The sequence below is a fragment of the Sciurus carolinensis genome, chromosome 2, assembly GCF_902686445.1.
Source record: "Sciurus carolinensis chromosome 2, mSciCar1.2, whole genome shotgun sequence".
Taxonomy (NCBI): domain Eukaryota; kingdom Metazoa; phylum Chordata; class Mammalia; order Rodentia; family Sciuridae; genus Sciurus; species Sciurus carolinensis.
In genome coordinates, this window is record NC_062214.1 from 166512555 (window position 1) to 166533423 (window position 20869).

General features: G+C 48.2%; 1 protein-coding gene across 13 annotated transcripts in view; it reads right to left on the bottom strand.

Annotated features, from left to right (window-relative positions):
• Positions 1-1834: 1834 nt before the first annotated feature.
• The window catches only part of Tmem229b (transmembrane protein 229B), a 41746-nt gene continuing 22711 nt past the window's right edge, over positions 1835-20869 (bottom strand). The window contains exons 2-7 of one of the 13 annotated variants that reach the window (XM_047541534.1): positions 15911-16091; positions 11748-11832; positions 11373-11460; positions 10941-11063; positions 10309-10493; positions 1835-5297 (exon numbers count right to left, since the gene is read on the bottom strand). In XM_047541534.1, the coding sequence (XP_047397490.1) occupies positions 4773-5276 (504 nt within the window). In that variant the 5' untranslated portion in view covers positions 5277-5297; positions 10309-10493; positions 10941-11063; ... (1 more) ...; positions 11748-11832; positions 15911-16091 and the 3' untranslated portion in view covers positions 1835-4772. Of the gene's footprint in view, positions 5298-10308; positions 10494-10901; positions 11064-11372; positions 11461-11747; positions 11834-15910; positions 16092-20869 lie in introns of those variants that run through there. The other 12 variants (XM_047541535.1, XM_047541533.1, XM_047541530.1 and 9 more) reach the window with 12 other exon arrangements.

Consider the following 20869-nt stretch of genomic DNA (forward strand, 5'->3'; position numbering starts at 1 on the left):
CTTATATTGAAACCAGAGAGATTTGCAAAACTGGGTGCAAGTGGCACATGCCAATGGTCCATACGTTTGGAAGCCTGAAGCAGGAGAATCCCAAGTTCAAGACCAGCCTGAGCAACATAGTGAGACCTCATCTCAAGGAAAGGAAAGGGTGATTTGCAGAGAAATGAGGTAAATTCAAGGTTTCAGACTGATTGCCAGCAGACCTCCTCTGTAAAACAGAGACATAATGGTTTTTATCTGAAATGGGAGAAAATGAGAGAATGCTTGTAGACCACTCAGCACAACACCTGGTCATAGTCACAGGACCTGTGGTCACAGTGCTAGCAGTGGAAAGGAGTCACAGTTAAAATAGGACCCAGCTACTCTAACCTTTGGTCAGTGACTTTTTTTTCCCTGTACCTGTTTCCCTGCCCACCAAACCAAAGCAGTCCACCAGTTCCATGGTTGCACCAGGATGCAGTATGGACAATGCACTCTTCTGAGATCACCACCCAGGAAGAAAAGCCAAGGTTCTGGTCATTTATTCACTGTTTGTTTTATTTTTGGAGATACTGGGGATTGAACCCAGGAGTGCTCCACCACTGAGCTATATCCCCAACCCCTTTTATTTTATCTTGAGATAATGTCTAAGTTGCTGAGGCTGGCCTCAAACTTATGATCCTCCTGCCTCCACTTCTGGGATCCCAAGTGTGCAATATCACACCTGGCTTATTCACAGTTATTAAGCATTTGGCTTTTGTGAAGACCAAGCAGATTGCAGAAGATTCAGATCCTTGACTGTCTTCCAGGGCATTTGGTCTGTGCAATGTCCTTAGAAGGTCCCTTTGGATTGGGTGAAGGAGGGACAGAGGGGGAAGAAAAAGCACTGAGAGATGAAGGCACCCGTTGAGCCAGCTAGTTAAGAAATTTGGGTCTGCTCAGTCAGTGCCCTGCCTCTTGCCTCTTCCAAAGCTCCGTAAAGTAAACTGCTTCATTGTTTGCCTTTCTTTCCATAAAATCCTACTCTAAGAAAAATAGATTTATGTATATTGACATGTAGATGACTTACGGGGGCTTTCTGTGATCTCATTTTTGTAACAGGAAAATCTTTCTAAGCAGCGAATACCTTCAAGTGAGTGGGTGCAAAACAAGGGCCTTCCCAGTAAATTATATCACATACTGTTGAGTATGGTAGGCGATAGTAGGGGGTCAGGCCATTTGGTTTAGCTGAGGGACTGAGCAGCTTCTGACCCCTCCATCCTCTTCCTGGATGTAGGAAAATGGGCAAGGGCACGGTGGGGGAGGAGCCAGAACTAAATATTGCAGAGGGGCATAAAGTGGGGGAGGATTTGCCACCCCTCATAAAGGCACTTCAGGGAAAGCAGAGTTGTCAGGGAGGAGTGCAGAACTGTTTCCGTCAAAGCGTGCCTTTCAATGTGATGCAAAGCAGCTACGGTCTTTTAGCTCTTTGGGACACCCTCGGCTTCCTCCTTCAGGCTCTCCCACACCATAGGACATTACAGGTCATGGCCAGTGTGTTCAAGAGAAGCTCGTCTCATGGGCAGGTGCAGCCAACCTGTAGACTTCCCAGTATTCTTCATCTGCCTCATGGTCTGGGACAAAAGACTGAACCAGAATTATGCTACACAGGAGGCAGGGTGCACCGGGGTGAAATCAGGTTACTAGACAGGGTCAGAGCAGAGCCAGTGAAAAGGACTGGCAGGGAGTGTCACCTACCTACCCTCATGGCAGCCCTCCTGGCTCAGGAGAGTGTGATGCCAGGGTTTGAAGGGCCAGGTCTTCCGTAACCCCTGGGAAAGGAGCTCCACTGTAGAAGAAAGGGATCAGAGCCAGCTTTGGAACACAAACACCAGTATATTTTATGTTTTTAGATATGAAAAGGAAAAGACAGAGACCAACAGAGACACAGCAGGCAATGGGCACACAAACCGGTCATGTTCTTTCTCAAAAGCTGCCCAATGGGAAGACAGTCCCAACACTTCAACAGCCCCTTTTTGCAGCTCCAAGGAGTCTGGGTGGCCTCGGGGTAGAAGGCATTCTCCCTGCCTTAGCCATAGCTAAAGAACTCAGCCTCTCTAGTCAGCCTGCCTCCCCTGGTGCAGAGCTGCCTAAGCACAGGCTCTCACATGAGCTGACCCACTCCGCAGCTGCCTCACCAGGAGACCCATGCAGAGCGAGGGACCAGGACAAAAGGGCTTCATGGGCACCCCCTAAATATTATTGCTGTGAATAAGCATAGGCCATTGTGACTCACTGGCACAGGAAACCTAGCAGACATTCAAAGCAGCTCAACTGTGCAAAGCAGAACATCTGCAATCTGTAACTCAAGAGATGCTGCCATGGTTTGGACTGGCCCAGGATACCAGAGGTTCCTAAAGAGCCAGCAGACTCTCCCCACCAGCACCCTCACTGCTTGGCAGGGCTAGGATAACCCCAAACTTTAAGGCCCTGAGCACTGAGGGATCGGACACCTGAAGATAACTGCCCCCAGCCCAAAGCAACAGTTCTTCAACTACTCCTGGTGAGATCTGAGCTTTGCAGATCCTGTGGTCAGGCCACGGATTGTAGCCTCCTCTTGTTGGGGGCTCTGTGCCCTATAAGAGGCCATAGGAGCAATGGGATACCTAGGCCCACAATGCAGAATGGTGCCAGGCAGGCATGCTCACTCCAGGAACTCCTGCATTTGATATTTATAGGACCAGGAGAGAAAGTGGGACCAGGGAATGCCCACAAGGCAACATCTGGAGAGGTGAGACCCGGCGGGCCATCTAAGGGCTTGCTCTAGCTGTCAAGTAGGGGGGTCTTGTGCTGGGAGACTTCAGCAAGCTGGCCACTGAATTCAGTTGTAGGAGGGGAATGTAAAGGTGGTGGCTGGAGGATTGTTAGGGTGCAAGAGAATGAGACACCACAGAATTGGGGGGACCGAAGAAACGATGCCCAGCAATAGGGAACCATCTGTTATGGACAGCAATACACCCCCCCTGGAGTCCGACTCCCTGTAACCCCCAAAATCCTAGAATTAGGGCCACAATAAAATCAAAGGCAGGGCTATCCCCCACAGGATGTAGTTCTCAATTTGAGAAGCTTGCACAGGAAATGGACAGGGAAACACCTTACATCCTGCTCTGGACAGGGCAAACTCAGAAAAATGCTGCCATAGGCCAAGTCTCCAAGACCTTCTCCCAGCCAAGGACATCCTTGCTGTCTGCAGGGTCCAAGGGGAGCAGCCACCAAGAGATTCTCTCCCAGGCGGTAGTCACTTTTTAATGATCTATAAGAAGGGGAAGACTAATTTCTACTTCAGTCCTAGTGGTCAAGATGAAACCATGTTCCATGGAATGGTTTGCTTTTTAATGGACCCCTCTCCTCAATATAGGCAGACAGAGCCAGAAGGCCTGGAGGGAGGATTTCACCTGTCCACTGCCGGCAATGGACCTGTCACAGGAGAAAAGAGAGATGATCAAGATGACATGCCCATGAGCATGGCAGGGTTAACACTGTTTGAGGAGCGAGTTCAAAGGGCAGCCTAGCTGGGGGTGGGGGGCAGCCCTGAGGTTCAGCTGCAGAGCTGGGGCCATGGTAGAACCAGAACTAGTCCTTCCACGCTCCTCTTTTCCTTCCTCATTCTCCATGGGTCTCCAATGCTGGATACCTGCTCCTCTGTCCCCTAGAAAGCTAGACACTGCCTGGAACATAAACCAGTCAGAGCCAATAGGATCTAGAGCTCTGCCTCCCCAACCCCCATCAGCTAATTTGCCTCTCGGTCCCAATGTGGATACACAAGGCCCCTCCTGGCCCAAGTGTGCACTGGGGGACACCATTCACTTTTAGTAGGGCCCCTGCAGGGAGGGGAACACTGTTCACCAGACTATGGCCAGAGAGGCAGAACTGGTGACTGGGCCTCCCCAGTCATCAGGCCAGTGACAGCCGTGGATGGAGGACCAGGAAAAGGCAGGTGGAGTCTATGTCAGGGTTCCACCTCTGGCTGCTGCTGTGTCGGCTAGGAAGTTGGGAGTGGGGCAGGTATGGTGGCTGACATGGATAAAAGGGGTCCTAGTGGTAAAGGCCTTGAAAAAAAGAGAAAAGGGGAAACGCCACCGAACACACAGGGATTGAAACCTCCCAAAGCCCAAGGTTGATGGGAATCCAGCACCACGGGGCCCCCAGAAGGCCAAGGGAGCAGCGCAGGGCCCTGGGGGAGGGGAGAGGAGCCAGGGGAAGGTTTCCCAGCCCTTGCAGACTAGCATGGCAGCCAAGCAGCCTCCTGGCTGCCCCATCTTTCTTAGGCTGCAGCTCAGCAGGCCCCCAGGGAGGTATTGGTTGCAAGCAAGCACCTGAATATTGCCTAATGGAACCAGCCAAAGCCCAGATAAATCCAGGCGAGTGGGAGGGAGGTGACCGCAGCAGCAGCCCAAAAGCCTCCTCAGAGCTTGCCTCCCACCTGCTGCCCCGTTCTCAACAACCCTTAGCCAGGATAGGTCCTGCTTCTTCCAACAGTCAACCGTTGCCCAGTCACAAGCCTTCTGCCACCAGTCCCTGGACTGGGGCCAAGATCCATGTACCCTTACCAATGTCCTTCTGTTGCCTAGACGCCCCACCCCTTAACACCATCCCACCTGGAGGGTATGGGGCTGCGTGTGCCATACTGGGTTAAGGCCCAGCTGGGGCAGGGCTTGTGCTGAACAGAAGGGGTAACCCTGCCAGCTTGGTCTCTTTGTCCATGGGTTCCATGAGAGACCTTCCCCAAGCCCTCCCGCGTGTTCCCCCCAGAATCAGTCAGTCTTGACGTGACCATTGGCCAGGGCCGGGGGTCCCCCCAGCTCCCCAGGCTCGGCGTCTTTGTCAAAGCGGAGGCGGAGGGTGTTTCGGATGATGAACTGCTCCATGATGAGGGCCCCACAGAACCAGGGCACGGCGTACTCCAGGGTGATGAGGCCCATGAAGTCAAAGTCGAACTGGGAGTAGTCCCAGGGGCAGGCGTTGAACTGGCGCAGGATGAAGCCCGTGGTGAACTCCCACAGGTAGGTCCAGAGCGTGTAGATGAGGCAGCGCACCAGCAGCGGGCAGCGGCCCCGCAGGCGCAGGTACATGCGCTCCACGATGAGGATGGAGGTGCCGTAGATGAAGAGGGCCCACACGCTCGTGACCCCCGGGAACTTCCAGTTAAAGTTCACCACGAACTCCCAGGCGGCTGTGAACATCACCTCGCAGAAGTAGCCGTGGATGGCGTACAGGTACCAGCGCGACAGCGCCGTCAGGGGCTCAGCAGAAGCCATGGTGCCGACTGGGGCCTGCTGCTGGGGACACAGAGAAGACGCATGAGGCAGGAAGCCCCAGGGGTGACCAGGGTGGAGGGGATTCATCATGCCTGCCTCTACCTTTCTCCCCTCCTCCTTGGCTACCTACTGTCTTCTCTCTCTCTCTCTTTTCCTTTCCCTTCCTTCCTTTCTTTCTTTCTTTTCTTTACATTTTTTGGTATCAGGGATTGAACCAAGGGCACTTAACCACCGAGCCATGTTCCCAACCCTCTTTATTTTTTAATTGGAAACAGAGTCTCACTAGGTTGCTTACAGCCTCACTAAGTGGCTAAGGCTGGCTTGGAACCTGGGACCTGCCTGCCTCAGCTTCCGGAGCCTGGGATTACAGGTGGACCCCGCGATGCCCCACACCTACTGTCTTCTTGACCTTACTCCATGTTCATTACTGTATTTTCTTTTCTTCCTTAGGCTGTGGGCATGAGCAATGACTGGAAAAGAACAACCCAACCCACTGGTTTCCTCTGAACAACTCTTTGCAACTATTTGGGGATGTCTGCTGCACTCAAACTTTTTATCATCATCATCATCATCATCATCATCATCATCATCTGTGGTCAGTTGAAGAGCTGTCCATCCCCTGGAATCCCATGTCTCTCCCCTCACTTCTCAAATAATTCCATATCACTCAAATTTCTGAAATCTAAGCACCCTATCACCTCTCTCTCTCTTTTTATGGTAACATGTACATAACACTCATCATTTTAACCAAGTGTACAGTTCAGTGGCATTAAGTCCATTCACACTGTTATGCAGCCATCCCCACGATCCATCTCCAGAACCTTTTCATCATCCCAAACAGAAACTCTGTTCCCATGGCACTTGCCATTCCTTCTTCCCTCAGCACTGTCTGTCTCTGTAAACTGGACTACTGAAGGGTACCTCCTGTAAGTGGAATCATACGTATTTGTTCTTTTGTGACTGGCTTATTTCATTTAGCATAATGTCCTCTACATAATGAAGCATGTATCTCAATCCCGTTCCTTTTAAGGCTGAATAAATTCCATCAGATAGATCAAACACATTTTATTTGTCCACTCATCTATTCACAGACACTTGGGCTGCTTCCATCTTTTGACTACTGTAAATAATGTTACGAATATGGGTGTATGAACATCCCTTAAGACCCTGCTTCCAACTTGGGGGGTCTGTATCCAAAACTAGAATGCCTACATTTTATGGTAATTCTGTGGTTGAGTTCTGAAGAACTTTCACACCGTTCTTCACATTCTACATTGGCAGCAGCAGCGTACAAGTGTTCCAGTTTCTCCACATCCTGACCATTTTTTGTTTGTTTGTTTTCTCGATAATGGCCATCCTAATGAGATACCTAAAGTAGTACTCATTGTGGTCACATTTTGCCATTAACTGCTACATTAAATGGGATTTTGGTGTTTAGTTTCAATGTTGAGGGGAAACCAGTGGATCGGGAGAGTGCTCCCCTTTCCTTCTCCATGCCCCTCCTGGTTTTCAAACCCCAGCAGTCTTCAGGGACTGGTTCTCATCCCATCCTGTTTCCCTGAAGCCTGCCCTGGCCACAGGCCTCTCAGCTTTTCCTTCCTCTTCTACCAGAGAGTGACAGGACCACTCCTTTAGCCCATTATCAGATGCCACCATGTTTACTTTTTGATGTGCATGCCCTTGTGATATTGTCTGTGAAATCCTTGAGATCAGTAGCTATTTTATAGTCCTATTTTGCAGTCATTGGTGCAGGCCTCTCCTGAGCAGGACTCTATAAATGATATGTCCTATTTAGGCAGAGGGTGACATGGGAGAGTTCAGGATTGTAACAAAAATGGGAAGCTCTAGTCATGCATGGCAGTGCACAAATGTAATCCCAGCAACTCAGGAGTTTGAAGCAGGAGGATCACAAGTTCAAGGTCAGCCTGGGAAATTTAGTGAGAGGCTGTCTCAAAATGAAATAAAAAGGGTGGGGATATAGCTCAGCGGTAGAGTGCTTGCCTAGCATGCATGAGGCTCCAGTATTTAAAAAAAAAAAAAAAGAATAGGAAAAGCTTTGCCAGCTTCCAAAGAACTCCTGGCTTGACATGTGTCAACCCTTTTCCAAGGTAGGCCAGGGGACTGAGAGGTTAACAAGATGAGATCTGCAGTTCACCCAACCTGCCTGGAAATGCCAGCCTCATCTTTTAGCTAACACAGGCCATGTTGCAACAATACCTGCTCACCCTTATGCATCATCACCCTGTAGTCTTCCTGGCACTTTTTTTGGGGGAAGGGGGGTAGGGGATTGAGCCCAGGAGCACTTTACCACTGAGCTTCATCCCCAGTCCCTTTTCTTTTTTACTTTGAGACAAGGTCTCACTAAGTTGCTGAGGCTGGTCTTGAACTTGTGATCCTCCTGGCTCAGCCTCCCAAGTCTCTGGGTTTACAGGTGTATACCAACACACCTGATTATATCATGCTTTTTCCTGGACACCTCCATCTAAATGTCCCACAACCTCCTGAAACTTCTTTCCTAAATCAAACTCATTCTTTTTTCCCCAAACCTATTTTCCTCCTCTAACCCCATCCTGATTAATGACATCACTATGCACTCAGTTAGAAGCCAGAGGCCCTGAATCACTCTGTCTTCCCCTTTCACACACACCCCCACCCCTAACCTGAGTTTCTGTCTGGTTCAGCCCTGCCATCCCGTCCCCGGCATGGTGCCCAGTACCCAGATGAACATTTGACACAAGAATAAGGACCTTTTCCAATCAGTTAGCAAATGCCACCTAACGAATCATTCCCAAACTAGGGGCCTAAATTGCCTATCATTTACTATTGCAGCTCACGCATCTGTGAATTGGCAGATCTTGGCTGGCCTTGATCACAAAGCTGTGCATCATCTGGGTCTCTGTTCTATGCTTGGCTGGGAGGTTTAGCTGGGGTGGCTCTCCTCCACTGGTCTTCCATCCTCCTCCCAGGCCCGCTGGACTAGCCTGGACATACCCTTCTAAGTAAGGACAGCAGTACAAGAGCAAGCAAGCCCAACTGCACATGCTCTTTTCAGGACTCTGGTCAAGGAGGGGAAAGGAATAGAGGGAGAGAGGGTGATTAATGGGCGTAAGGGTATAGTGGGATAGGAGGAATCATTTCTAGTGTTCTGTAGCACAGCAGGGTGACTGTGGTTGACCACGATTAATTATACATTTCAAAATAGCTATCAGAAAGGATTTTGAATGTTCTCAAAAAATGATAAATATTTGAGATGACGGATATACAAATCACCCTGACCTGATCATTACACATTGTATACATATATTAAAATGTCACATTGCAACCCATAAATATGTACAATGACTATGTGTCAACTCAGAAAAATTTAACATTAAATCTCAATAATAAAAAGACAATCCAGATTTTAAAGACTGGTTAAGGCACGCCCGCTATGAAAGCAAGACACATGGCAAAGCCACTAACTCCTGCCCTTTCGACTTCTTAAATCTCTTTGGAATCAGTTTCCTGATCATTCCTTTCTTCTTGCTGCTGCCAACTCTGGTTCAAGCCCTCATCATGCCACACCTGGATAACTCTGAAAGTCTCCCCACTTTGCCCCCTCCCAATTCAAATCACATGACTAAATTGTACAGAAAGAGTAATCTTTCTAAAATGCCAATCTGAGGTTGCTCTCCACTTGAAGTCGTTCAACATCTCCAACCCTAAGGATGGCTAGCAAAGCCCTTCACAACCCAGCATGGCCTCACAGCCTGTCCTCTGGATCTCCACCTTGCTGCTTTTGTTCCCTGGGATGCCTTTCCCATCTGCCATCATTGCTTTTTCCACACCCACGATGGCGCATGAGCCTACAATCCTCCCCAAGACCCCAGAGTTGTCTGCTGCCCTGTCTGCCACATCTGCACAGCTCACCTGTCTGTGGCTACAGAAGCACTGGGCTTTGCATGATTCTTCCGAAGTCCAAAACCAGTAGCCACTTGAGAAACATTTCTTACAATGTTAAGAGAAAAGGGGGGTTGGGGATATAGCTCAGTTGGTAGAGTGCTTTCCTTGCAAGCTACAAGGCCCTGGGTTCAAATCCCCAGCACCACAACAACAAAAAAAAAAAAAAAAAAAAAAAAAAGAGGAAAGCGCGCAGGATTCAAAACTGAGTATTTAACATGACTGATTTTGCAAAGGTGTACATGTAAATACACAGACACACACACACACAAAAATTAGCAACAATCATCTCTGGATGCTAATAACATATATGATTCTTCCTTGGATTTTTTTTCTGTATGTTTTAAAATATTTTCCTAAGGAGTAAGTATAACTTTTGTAAAAATAAAAATAAAATTTTATATTACAAATAGCTTGCTGGGGCTAGGGATGTAGCTCAGTGATAAAGCACTTACCTAGCATGTGCAAGCCCTGGGTTCAATCCTAGCACTGAAGGGGAAAAATTAAATAAAAGTTTGTTGAATGAATATGTATTAATACTCTTTGGATCTTGTGTTTTGAAGATGTTCAATAAATTTGCCAAACAAACAGATCTTAGGAAGTCTGAAGTCATGTAAAATTAATTCAGGTTCTTCCCTCTTGAGTCATTCCCAATAACAAACCATGACCCAGGCCTGAATGTGGTATGGGGTTAAGCTCAGGGGCCCTGAATCCTAACTGGCCTGGGTCAGAGTCCTGATTGATACTCAGCACCTGAGGGATCTAAGGCAAGTTAGCTGATTATTCCATGTCTCAGTTTCCTTCTAGATAAAGTGAGGACAATATAGTAACTATCACTGGTTACTGTGAAGATGAATGAGCTACCAAATATATAGTACTTGGCAGAGCATGGTGGTACATGCCTGTAATCCCTGGGGAAGCTAAGGCAGGACTGCCAAATTCAAGACCAGCCTTGGCAATTTAGCAAGACACCGTCTCAAAATACAATATAAAAGGGGCTGGAAATATTGCTCAGGGGTAGAGCACCTCTGGGTTCAATTCCTAGCACTACAAAAACTAAATAAATAAATAAAAATAAACAGGGTATACATACATACTACTTGAATACAGCACATACTCCAGAAAGTGTAGCTGTCCCTTCTGGCACAGAAACAGGCTTCTGGACAGGCCCTCCTGCTTCAAAAGCTATCTTCTACTTGAGGCAGGATCACGGTGCCCCAGCTCTCACCACACTTAGGGTAGACTTCTCTGCCAAGCAGGTTAGAACTTTTCCCGTAACTAGAGCACCAAACCAGTGAATCAAGAAGCCATGTGAAAACAATAATCCCACATATAGCCCTCCCTCAGGGGCACAAAGACTCCCACATACAGCCTCAGACAGTCAAGGGGAGCCTCCAGGGTCCCTGTGGTTGTGGAGTGCTGAATTAAAGGCGAAGAGCATCAGAACCAGCCCTCTGAGGATTAGGTTTGAAAAGAGGGTAGAATAAAAGGGACAGCATCCCCGGCACAGTCTCTTAAACCCTCATTTTATCCTGAACTCCCATTCCCCAGGTGAGCAGAGAACAGACTCAGGCTCTAGGGAAACACAGGAAGGGCTGACAGGAACCATGATTCAGAGACCCCTGTTCCTCCTGAAGCAGGAGGAAAGGGCCGCCTGGGATCCTGGGTAGGGAAAGGAGTTCTCACTTCTGACGTGACTGCGTGGATCTCCTCTCCAGCCCCCACCTTCATGCTGACTTTAACCTTGCTCTCCTTGTCTCTGATCTCATCTTCCTGGGGTGAACATGAATGGTTTCCCAGCCAGTAACAAACCAGAGGCTCCAACCTTTCCCAGGTAACCTGGAAGAACTGAACCCCAAAACCCTGTCGGTAGAAGCAAGATGAAAGGAGTAGCCATCAAAGGGAGAGAGGAACCTAGGGTGAAAGAGGGCAAGCTCTGGGCTGGGGATATAGCTCAATTGGTAGGGCAAGCACAAGGCCCTGGGTTCAACCCCCAGCACCGCAAAAAAAAAAAAAAAAAAAAAAAAAAAAAAAAAAAAGAGGGCAATCTCTGAACAGAAGAGAGGATGGGAGGAAAGAACAGGGGGAGCCCAGGACTGGATTCTATTTCTGGGCAGCAGGAAGCACTTGGTAGGTGGGGGCAGGGAGGAAGCATACCTAGGCAAGGTCAGACCTTGTCCGAAGGTTGTGTCAGGAGAACACAGCTGGTCCACGCAAGACGAATGGGGGCAACTGAAAGACCTGCCTGGGGACAGAAGACAGAGGTGAAGACAAAGGAATATGAGACAGTGTTATCTGGAGGATGCAGTTCCGTGTGGTGGGAGATGCTAAGATAAGAGGTAGAACACAGGCTCAGTTCATGCTCTTAGCTCCACTCCCAAGCCCATTTTTCATTATCACAGGAGCTGAGCTTAATCTTTGAGCTAGGACAAGCTCACCCACCCTCTGTTGGACCCAACAGGCCCCCACTTCTTGCCCTGACCCCCAACCTCCCACCCTCTACCCCCTTTACCCCTGGACCCATTCCAATACCTCCTTGCTCAACCCTGGAGCCAGAGCCCTGGGAAAGCCTGCAGCAGTTAGAACCAGCAGCTCCACAGATGTTGGCCTCTTTTTCCTGGTGACAAACACAACCATCCTGAGAACTGTGACATGAAGACAGGACAGCCCAGGAAAGGAAATTCAGGGTGGAGTAAAGAGGACAAGCATGGGCAGGACTGCAAGCATGAAAAAAACATATGGAGAGGAGCGGATGGTTTCGCAAGTAGGGTTTTGGGAAATAACACTTGATTCCAAGAGCCCTCATGCTTGCTGATGAAGGGCCTAGAACGCAGTGTTCCTGCAAAGGGCTCAGGGTGATTTGCCAGGGCCGCCAACTACCATCTAAGGGAACAGGTGATGGGAGGGGAGAGGTAGCTTTCAGTGTCCTGCAAGGAGATGCTCTGAAAGGGTGAAAGAGGGCCTGTCCACCTGTGCATGGACACTTGCTTCCAGGGGAGATGAGAGTATCTCACCTGCTGCTCTCAGAGCCCGCTGAGCTCTTCCACAGGGTGGCTGAGGGCAGAGGACAGGTGAGAGGGGTAGAGTCTGCCGTGAGTCTACGATGGGCAGGAGGCAAAGCCAGACAGAATGACTGCCCTGGGTTTTGCCAAAAACTCTCATCTTGTTCCAGGAAGCTAAGGTGCCACAGCATAATGACTCTGGGAATTTTTGTCCAGAGAAGCAGTTTGCTAGAAAAATCAAGGCTCCCCTCCCAGGCAGTCAGGTTGGACAGTTCTTCTTCCACCCCTTTCGCTTCTCAAGCTTCACTCCCCATCCCCAGGCACCTAAATCACTACGTTCCATCCTCTGGGGAGACACACAGCCCTTCTAGAGGACCCTCGGGCAAAGCTTCTGAGACTCTGGATCCAGTGCCCAGATGGTCTCCACACTGGGGGCCAGTGGAGTCAGTGAGACAGGGCACCTGTTCTCCATATGGAGAAAGTTGTAAGGCCTGAAATCATCCTGAGATTTCCCTGCAGTCCTCAGGGTAGGAGGAGGAAAAACTAGGCTTGCTGCTCTCGTAGCCACTGATGCCAGTGACCACCGTTCTTACTGTGGACATCCCCCAGGACAGCCCACTGAAGTCAGTGACACTGCCTGCCTTGATGGGGTCCTCTCCTCACTTCCCAAGTCACGATGATAACTAAATGTTCTTCTCAGGACTTTTCATGCATTAACTTAGATAATCCTCAAACCTGTTTTACAGATGTGGAAAGTGAAGCAGCAAGAGGCTAAATATTTAGCCAACGTTCTTGTGGTATAAAAAGCAACTCTAGGTTTCAAAATCCACAAGACTGGCTCCAGAGTCTTCACCCCTAATCAGCACACTTCCTCCTCAGAAGCCGACTACACGTGCCTTTAGGGGCATTACCATTTTCCAAACTTCTGCTTCTGGAGGGTTGGGATGGCATCTGGAGAATCAACAGGAAGCAAGACTGATGCACACTGGCAGGTGGATCATCAGCGAAGCTCAGAACTGGTTGTCAGAGCTACTGAAGGCTCCAAGTCCCTTCCTCAGGTCAAGTTCTGGCAGGATCCACATAAAGGTTCTCCAAGGTCAAAGCCGACCCCCACAGGACCATGGTAGCAGCCATCCCTTGGGGGCTTCAAGAACCAAAGATCCCTCACCAGGCACACATTACCAAGAGTCTTCCTTACTTCCAGCCCACCCTGGTGCAACTAGCATCTCAGATGGCCTAACCCTGTTATAGAAATGCCAGCCAAGAGCAGGGGCCTGTGAACAGGCTGCCCAGAGGAGCCATCTGCCCAGAGCAGCAGCAGCAAGTATCAGAAAGAACCATTCCACACAGAGGATTTTTCAAGAGGCTCAAATACTAAGCAAATCCTAGCTGGGAAGCACCAGGGAGGGGGGTGGCAAGAAGGCTGAGGGAATGGAGTCCACAGCTCAGGAAGCAAAGGGCAGGTTAGGCCTGCAGGCTGGGCATCCTGTGTGTTGCCCAGAATGCTCTTCTCAGACTGCACATGGCTACCTCCCTGTTATCACTCAGGCCTCAGCTCAGCTGTCACCCCTCAGAGACTTTCTCTGGTCCCTGTCCAAAATAGCTTCCCTGCCATTCACATCATCCCATTTTATTTTCTTCATAGAACTTTCACTACTTAACATTCTGCTATTTATTTATGGTCTTTTTCTCCCCAATTATAATGAAGGCTCCATGAGGCCCTGGGCTTTGCTGGGCGATCACTGCCTAGAATGGGGTCCTGCTATAAGATCTGTGAGTGGATGGAGGCAGGCACGAGCACAGACAGGCCTGCATCCTGGAACACTGAGAGCAGCTGGCTCAGCCTTTCTCCTCTTGGGGAGTAGAGCCTTTTGAAAATTTTAATTCTAAAATATATTATTTTTAAAATAATGTAAAATAATGTGCTCAGAATGTAGCACAGTGGCGAAACACTTGCCTAAAAGGCATGAGGTCCTGGGTTCAATTCCCAGTACAGAAAAAAATAATAATAATAAAAATAAAACTCTCCTAATCCCACATTTTAAAGAAGGTCACTATTCATGGTATATTCTTCAGTCACCCAAATTGAATCATTTTAAAAAGCTAATCCATGCATCATAGTAAGGGAAAGCATTCATAATGAAACCAGTCAACACCACGTGCCACCACAATTATGCCCCCTGTGTGTATTCTACAAGTTACAATAATGTACTCATTCTATAACCAGACATTTTCACTTAATGTATCAATATTTTTTCCCAAGTGGTTTTATAGCCATATGTGCTTATAATTATATGGCTATGTAATATTCCACCAAGTGGAAAGAAAAACAATGTACTTAACCAAGATGTTCAGCAAAGGAAACAATTATGGTCCATTTCTGCTATCGTAGATGACAGTCCAGAAATATCTTTTATGCCTGTTAACAAAAGAATTTAGCCATTTTCTTCTTTGAGACCATTTGCTAATGTACGATTCCATAGTGAATAATTCCAGAAATGGAATCATTGGATCAAAGGATACAAAAGCCTTAAGACTCATAGTGTAGATCGCTCAGGGAACCTGTCTTGTGGAGAATAGGTCTTACCATCTGGGTCATTACATTTCTAGTGGCCTCCATGGCCATCTCCCCACACCATTTCCCCTCCTCCAGTCCAGGTTCATTCACATTAACCCAGCTACAAATCAACTCAAGAACACCTTCCTGAAAGACCCCTGAGTCACAAACTGATTTTGCAAGCCCAAAATGCAGGGGAAACAAATTGTGGCTCCAAGCTGTGAATTTTCAACTGGAAGAGACCAGACCTGCCGACAGCTAAGAAATAACCTAGTTATTCTTTTACCACTCTCTGCAAACACCTGCATGGAGTTTGCATGACCCCACGAACCATCTCACAAGCTCCTAAATGCCTATCCAATGAAGACTGCCAAAGCTCCAGCTCTGCCTGCCTGCTTTGCAAGGGGCTGCCTTCCTGCTGGTCCCCGATCCCACCGTTGGATTGTCTGCTCTGTACAGACATAACAGCCTTCAGATCAGACAGGCCTCTGGAAGGCAGCCAATTGTCATTTTTAAAAGGACCATCAAGGAAAACTAGAGGTAAGGCCAGCTGAGGCTACACAGTCAAGGACCTTTCACCATCTATGTGGCTTCTCTGGACTTAGGAAGAGATGCTGCTAAAAGCAAGAGGACTTGCCCCTCCTGACTCCTGGGAGTCACTTTTATGATAGCTTCAGCTCCACAAATTCCCTCACCTGCCAGGGCACTGGGTGTTCTACCCAAGGCCTTCTGGGTTGGCAGCACCACTTGAATTCATGGCTTGTAGGTAGAATCCAAATTCCAGGTAAGGTACACCTCCCGCAGCAGGGAGGTAAAACCTGATGCCCCAAGTCTCTGGGAGCCTACTGATAAGAGAGAACGCAGGGAGGTGCCCTCTTCCAGGTGCTGGATTTCTTGCTTCACTCATGTCAGCCAATGGGGTCTGGCCCAGTTTTGGTGGCCATGGGGCTCTAAAATGGTTCCAACAGTGACAGCCTGAAATTGCTCAACACTCCCCTCCCAATCCAGAACTGTAGCCCTGTGACAGGCCCCTGAATGGGAAGCAGGCTTAGAACTAGAACCCTCAGACCCATGCTGATGGGGAGCCAGGCAGGCAGACAGGGTCAGGGACCCCTGGGTACCTAAAACATACTCACTTATCACACCCTTGAGTGTGTGGTTCAGAGCAGACATCAGGATCACTGTGCAGGAGTGTCCCGGCTTAACCTTCGTCTTGGTGCCAGACTGGGCCTTGGTGCCATCTCAGCAATGTGGGCAGACTTCAGCCCCAGGGCTCAGCTGATCCTTGGCTGGTGGGAGGACAGCTTCCCTGTATCCCTGGGAATAAAAGAGGAGGCCTTTATTAGGTTAATCCACCCCAGCTCTGAGCCACCAGGCCAGTCCAAGAGTCAAATCCAAGGCTCAGGGCTCAATACCAGGTCACCAGGGACCTTCTCCTGGAACCTGCCATCTCAACTCAGCTGCCCTGTGTGCTCAGGTCTGGTTAATCCAGCCATGACAGCCTGGGACCTTTCCTGTGTAATTCACATGTGGGGTTAGAACTTAGGGCTTCGTAAGCCATGAGTGAATGAATGTGTGCACACTTGTAAATCTCAGAGGGGGTATAATTTTAGAATCCAGCTCCATTCTCAGCTTCAAATTACACTGTCACCTTCACCCTGCAGTGGGGACATCTGTTACCAAGGGCAGTTGAGAACCTCATGGAAGGGAGACAAGTATGACATTTGTTTTAGTGTTTTAGGAATCAAGTACAATCACACACAGAAAAACAGGCAAACAAAATGTGTGCTAAAACCTTCTATTAAAACCCACCTCTCTAATATTTATCTTATTTAATTATTCATCATTATTATTGTTGAGGCCCTTCCTATTAACACTGGCAACTGGCTATGCGCTAATATAAATCTTACTTGGTGAGGTTTCTTGCTGCATATATGTTTTTATTAATATCTCTAAGGCAGACAGATATCCAGATTTTTTGTTCTCATATGAAGATGCTGAGCTTCCTGGGAAACCCCCTTGACACAGCACCATCTACACAGGCCCGAGGACAGGGCTTTGGCCCAGCAGGGTGGTGGCCAAGAGAAGCGAGAACAGGGTGTGGCCCTTCTCATATGTCCCCATGTTTTGACCACCCAAGCAGGGTGGACCACAGAGGTGCCCAGGTTCCCTCCTCCTCCCCCAGGTTCTGAGAAGCAGCAAATCCTCTCCCTTTGTCCCTTAAGCTGACAATATATGAGGCAGCAAGGGATCTGAAAAGTGAAAGGGCAAGGGCAGGTTGGGAACCTGAAACGCCCTGTGTAAATGTGCTTCTTTGAGGGACATGCTCTGGGTCTCTGCACAGAGAAAAGTGAAAGGCAGAAGGCGTGACTTGTGACACGCTTTGGGCTGCCAAGTTCAGCCTTGCCTGACCCTCCCCAGCTCCCCCACAAACAGGAACCTCCAACCCTCCCCCACCTGTTCAGCCCCCTCCCCCTCCCAGGCTGCCTGATGGAGGGCAGAGGTTGCCAAGGCACATACCTATCACCTCCAGGAAATGGCCTTAATGAGGCATGTCCGATACTCGCTACCACCAGCAACATCATGACCCACAGCTTTGGGCGTTCAATCCCACCCAGAGGCAACTTCCCTTTCCCTGAGCCTAAGCAGCCCACAGTAATAGCACAAGTCAAAAGAGAAACAGAAACCAAAGACCACATCCTGCCAGCAGAGCCTGGCTGGGGCCGCAGTCACCCTGGAAGCCGGTTGCTGGCTGAGGTACTGCCTGGCAGATACAGCCCCAGCGGTCAGAGCAGGTCCCTCCAGGAACCAGCCTCTGCAGGGCACCTTCTGCTTCCAGGTCTGAAGTACCCCCAACCCCCAGCTCCCCGGTGGGTGTGCACAAGATGCTAGCATAGCAGGGGTCCCTGCAAGAGCACAAGCTGTCCCAACTTCCTCTGACACTCCCTGGCCCTCAAGAGCAGGTCACAGGGGACAGAGCCGGAAGTCTTTGGAGCATAGGAATATGTGAAGAGCCCTTCAGCAACTCACATAAGCAGAACTTAGGCTTTTTCAAGTACATCACCTTTCATGATTCTCTCAGGACTCCTGTGAGGCAGGAAGGGCAGAAGTGACCATCTATTCTAGGGATTAAAACACCGAGACATCCCAACACTTACATTTGATTCAAACCCCAATCCCCACGCTGTAGTCATCCCTCTCCCTATACTGCACACCTCTAAACTGCTTCCCACCCAAGCCTCCTCCTTAAGGCACCCATCTGCACAGGCCTTTCTTTTCTTTTTAAATTCATTCTACTTAGTTATATGTGACAGAAGACTTCATTTCGACACATCATACATAAATGGAGTATAACTTCTCATTCTTCTGGTTGCACATGATGTAGAATCACAACAGTCATGAAATCATATATATGTATAGGGTAATAATATCCAATTCATCTATTATCATTCCTACCCCCAAACTCCCTCCCCTCCCTTCTATTTAATCCAAAGTACTTCTATTCTTCCCTAGCCACCCCCAACTTATTGTAAATTAGCATCTGTATATTGGAGAAAACATTTGGCCTTTGGTTTTTTGGGCTTGGCTTTATTTTGCTTAGCATGATATTCTCCAGCTCCATCCATTTACCTGCAAATGCCATAATTCTATTCTTCTTTAAGGCCAAGTAATTATTCCATTGTGTATATATACCACTTTTTTTTTTTATCCATTCATCTGTTGAAGGGCACCTAGGTTGGTTCCATAGTTGAGCTGTTATAAACATTGATGCGACTGTGTCACTGTAGTATAATGATTTTAAGTTCTTTGGATATAAACTGAGGAGTGGGATAGCTGGGTCAAATAGTGGTTTCATTTCAAGTTTTCTGAGGAATCTCCATACGGCTTTCCAGAGTGGTTGCACCAATTTGCAGTCCCACCAACAGAGTATGAGTATACCTTTTCCCCACATCCTCATCATCCTTTTTTGTTGCTTGTGTTCTTGATAATTGTCATTCTGACTGGAGTGAGATGAAATCTTTGTGTAGTTTTGATTTCCATTTCTCTAATTGCTAGAGATGTTGAACATTTTTTCATATATTTGTTGATCAATTATATATCATCTGTGAAGTGTCTGTTCAGTGCCTTAGCCCATTTATTGATTGGGTTATTTGTTGTTGTTGTTTTCTCGATGTTATGTTTTTTGAGTTCTTTATATAATCTGGAGATTAATGCTCTATCTGAGGTACTTGTGGTAAAGATTTTCTCCCATTCCATAGGCTCTCTTCACATTATTGTTTCCTTTGCTGAAAAAAAAGCATTTTAGTATGATCCAATCCCATTTATTAGTTCTTAATTGTACTTCTTGCGCTTTAGGAGTCTTGTTAGGGAAGTCAGTTCCTAAGCTGACATGGTGGAGATTTGGTCCTACTTTTTCTTCTAGTAGGCTCAGGGTCTCTGTTCTAGGGCCTAAGTCTTTGATCCACTTTGAATTGAGTTCTGTGCAGGGTGAGAGATAGGGGTTTAGGTTCATTCTGCTGCATATGGATTTCCAGTTTTCCCAGCACCGTTTGTTAAGGAGGCTATCTTTTCTCCAACGTGCATACATTGCACAGGCCTTTCATTCAGTGGGATCACTCAGTCCATCCTGAGAGGCTCTTACTTTGCAAACACTCAGTTGACTTTTTCTATCCAGCTTCTCCTTCAACACACCTGAGGTGCTCCTGGGAACTTGAAGGGGCAGGAACCACACGTGGTGTCAAGCCCTGTTATCTTCTGCCTCTTCGGCAGCCCACATGTTCCTGCTCCTTCCAGACCCTGTTTGCACCTCACTCCCTCATGAAGCCATCCCACAGCCTCAGCTCATCCCATCATGATGGCCCCCCACGACTTTAACCTTGCTTCCCTTGGCGTGTGTTCCATCTGAAAATTATTTCATATGTGTCTGTGTGCCCTGCCAGATGATGAATTCCTAGAGACCACAGAATCTCTGCTGGATAGATAGACAAAATGCAGGAGAGTTCAGCTAAATTGTTGGGTGGTGGAATCATCCAGCATTATTAACCAAGCCTAGCAAGTCTGGTGTTTGTCTCTAATTCCTAGGGTGCCATCATAGAAGGATCACTCCCACTAAGCACCATTAGCTTGGGTCTAGGAAGGAGACATCCTGAGAGACATTGCAGACTCCCACATGGGCAGGGGGCCAGGCCGGTGCAGGTCAGAGAATAACAATGCCTACTCTGTTATTTCTACAACTCTCAAAAGGCACAGCCAGTTTTCACGCAGGAGGATTCATTTCCCAAAGAGGTTTAACCAGCAGCTGCTGGCAGGAAATTCCCTCTGCATCATTTTCTCTCCTCTATAACTATTTAGGGTAAGCTGGGCTTGCAGGATTGAGTCTCTGCTTCTTTGACCGGAACTCAAATCCTTTGGCCCCTCCCACCTCCGTGGCCTGGAACCTAGGTCTAAAGCAGGAAAGCGTGTGGCAAATGCCTTCCCTTTTTCTTTCCCATTCTCTTCTTCCTTAACCCTTCCCAAAATCTCCCAGTAAAGGGAAAAATAAAGTATGCTCACACTAAACACAGAATACCCAGGACTGGATGTCTGCCCCGTCCCCTCCCCCACCACCACCCAGTTCTCCAGTGGACACCACTACTTATCCTACAATTCATTTTAACTCTGACACTATCTAACCCAAGATAATACCAGATCCCACATTTTGAGGGCTCATCCCACAAGACAGTCCCCATTTCAGATGCAAATCAAGCTGTAGATTGTCATTTATACTAATTTTTTGTTGTTGTTGTTTTTGGTACTAGGGATGGAACCCAAGGGTGCTTTACCACTGAGCCACATCTCCAGCCCTTTTTATTTCTTTTTAGCTCAAGACAGGGTCTCACTAGGTGCTTGAGGTTCGGCTTCGATCTTGTGATCCTCTTGCCTCAGCCTCCCAAGTTGGTGAGGTTACAGGCGTGAGCTACCACACCTAGCTTGTCATCTATACCTCTGACCAACTGGCTACAAACTAGGGTTCCTATGATCCTTGCTTGGGTCTGAATAATTTGCCAGCATAGCTCAAAGAACTCACAGGAGCACATACCTTAACCAGGACAGCC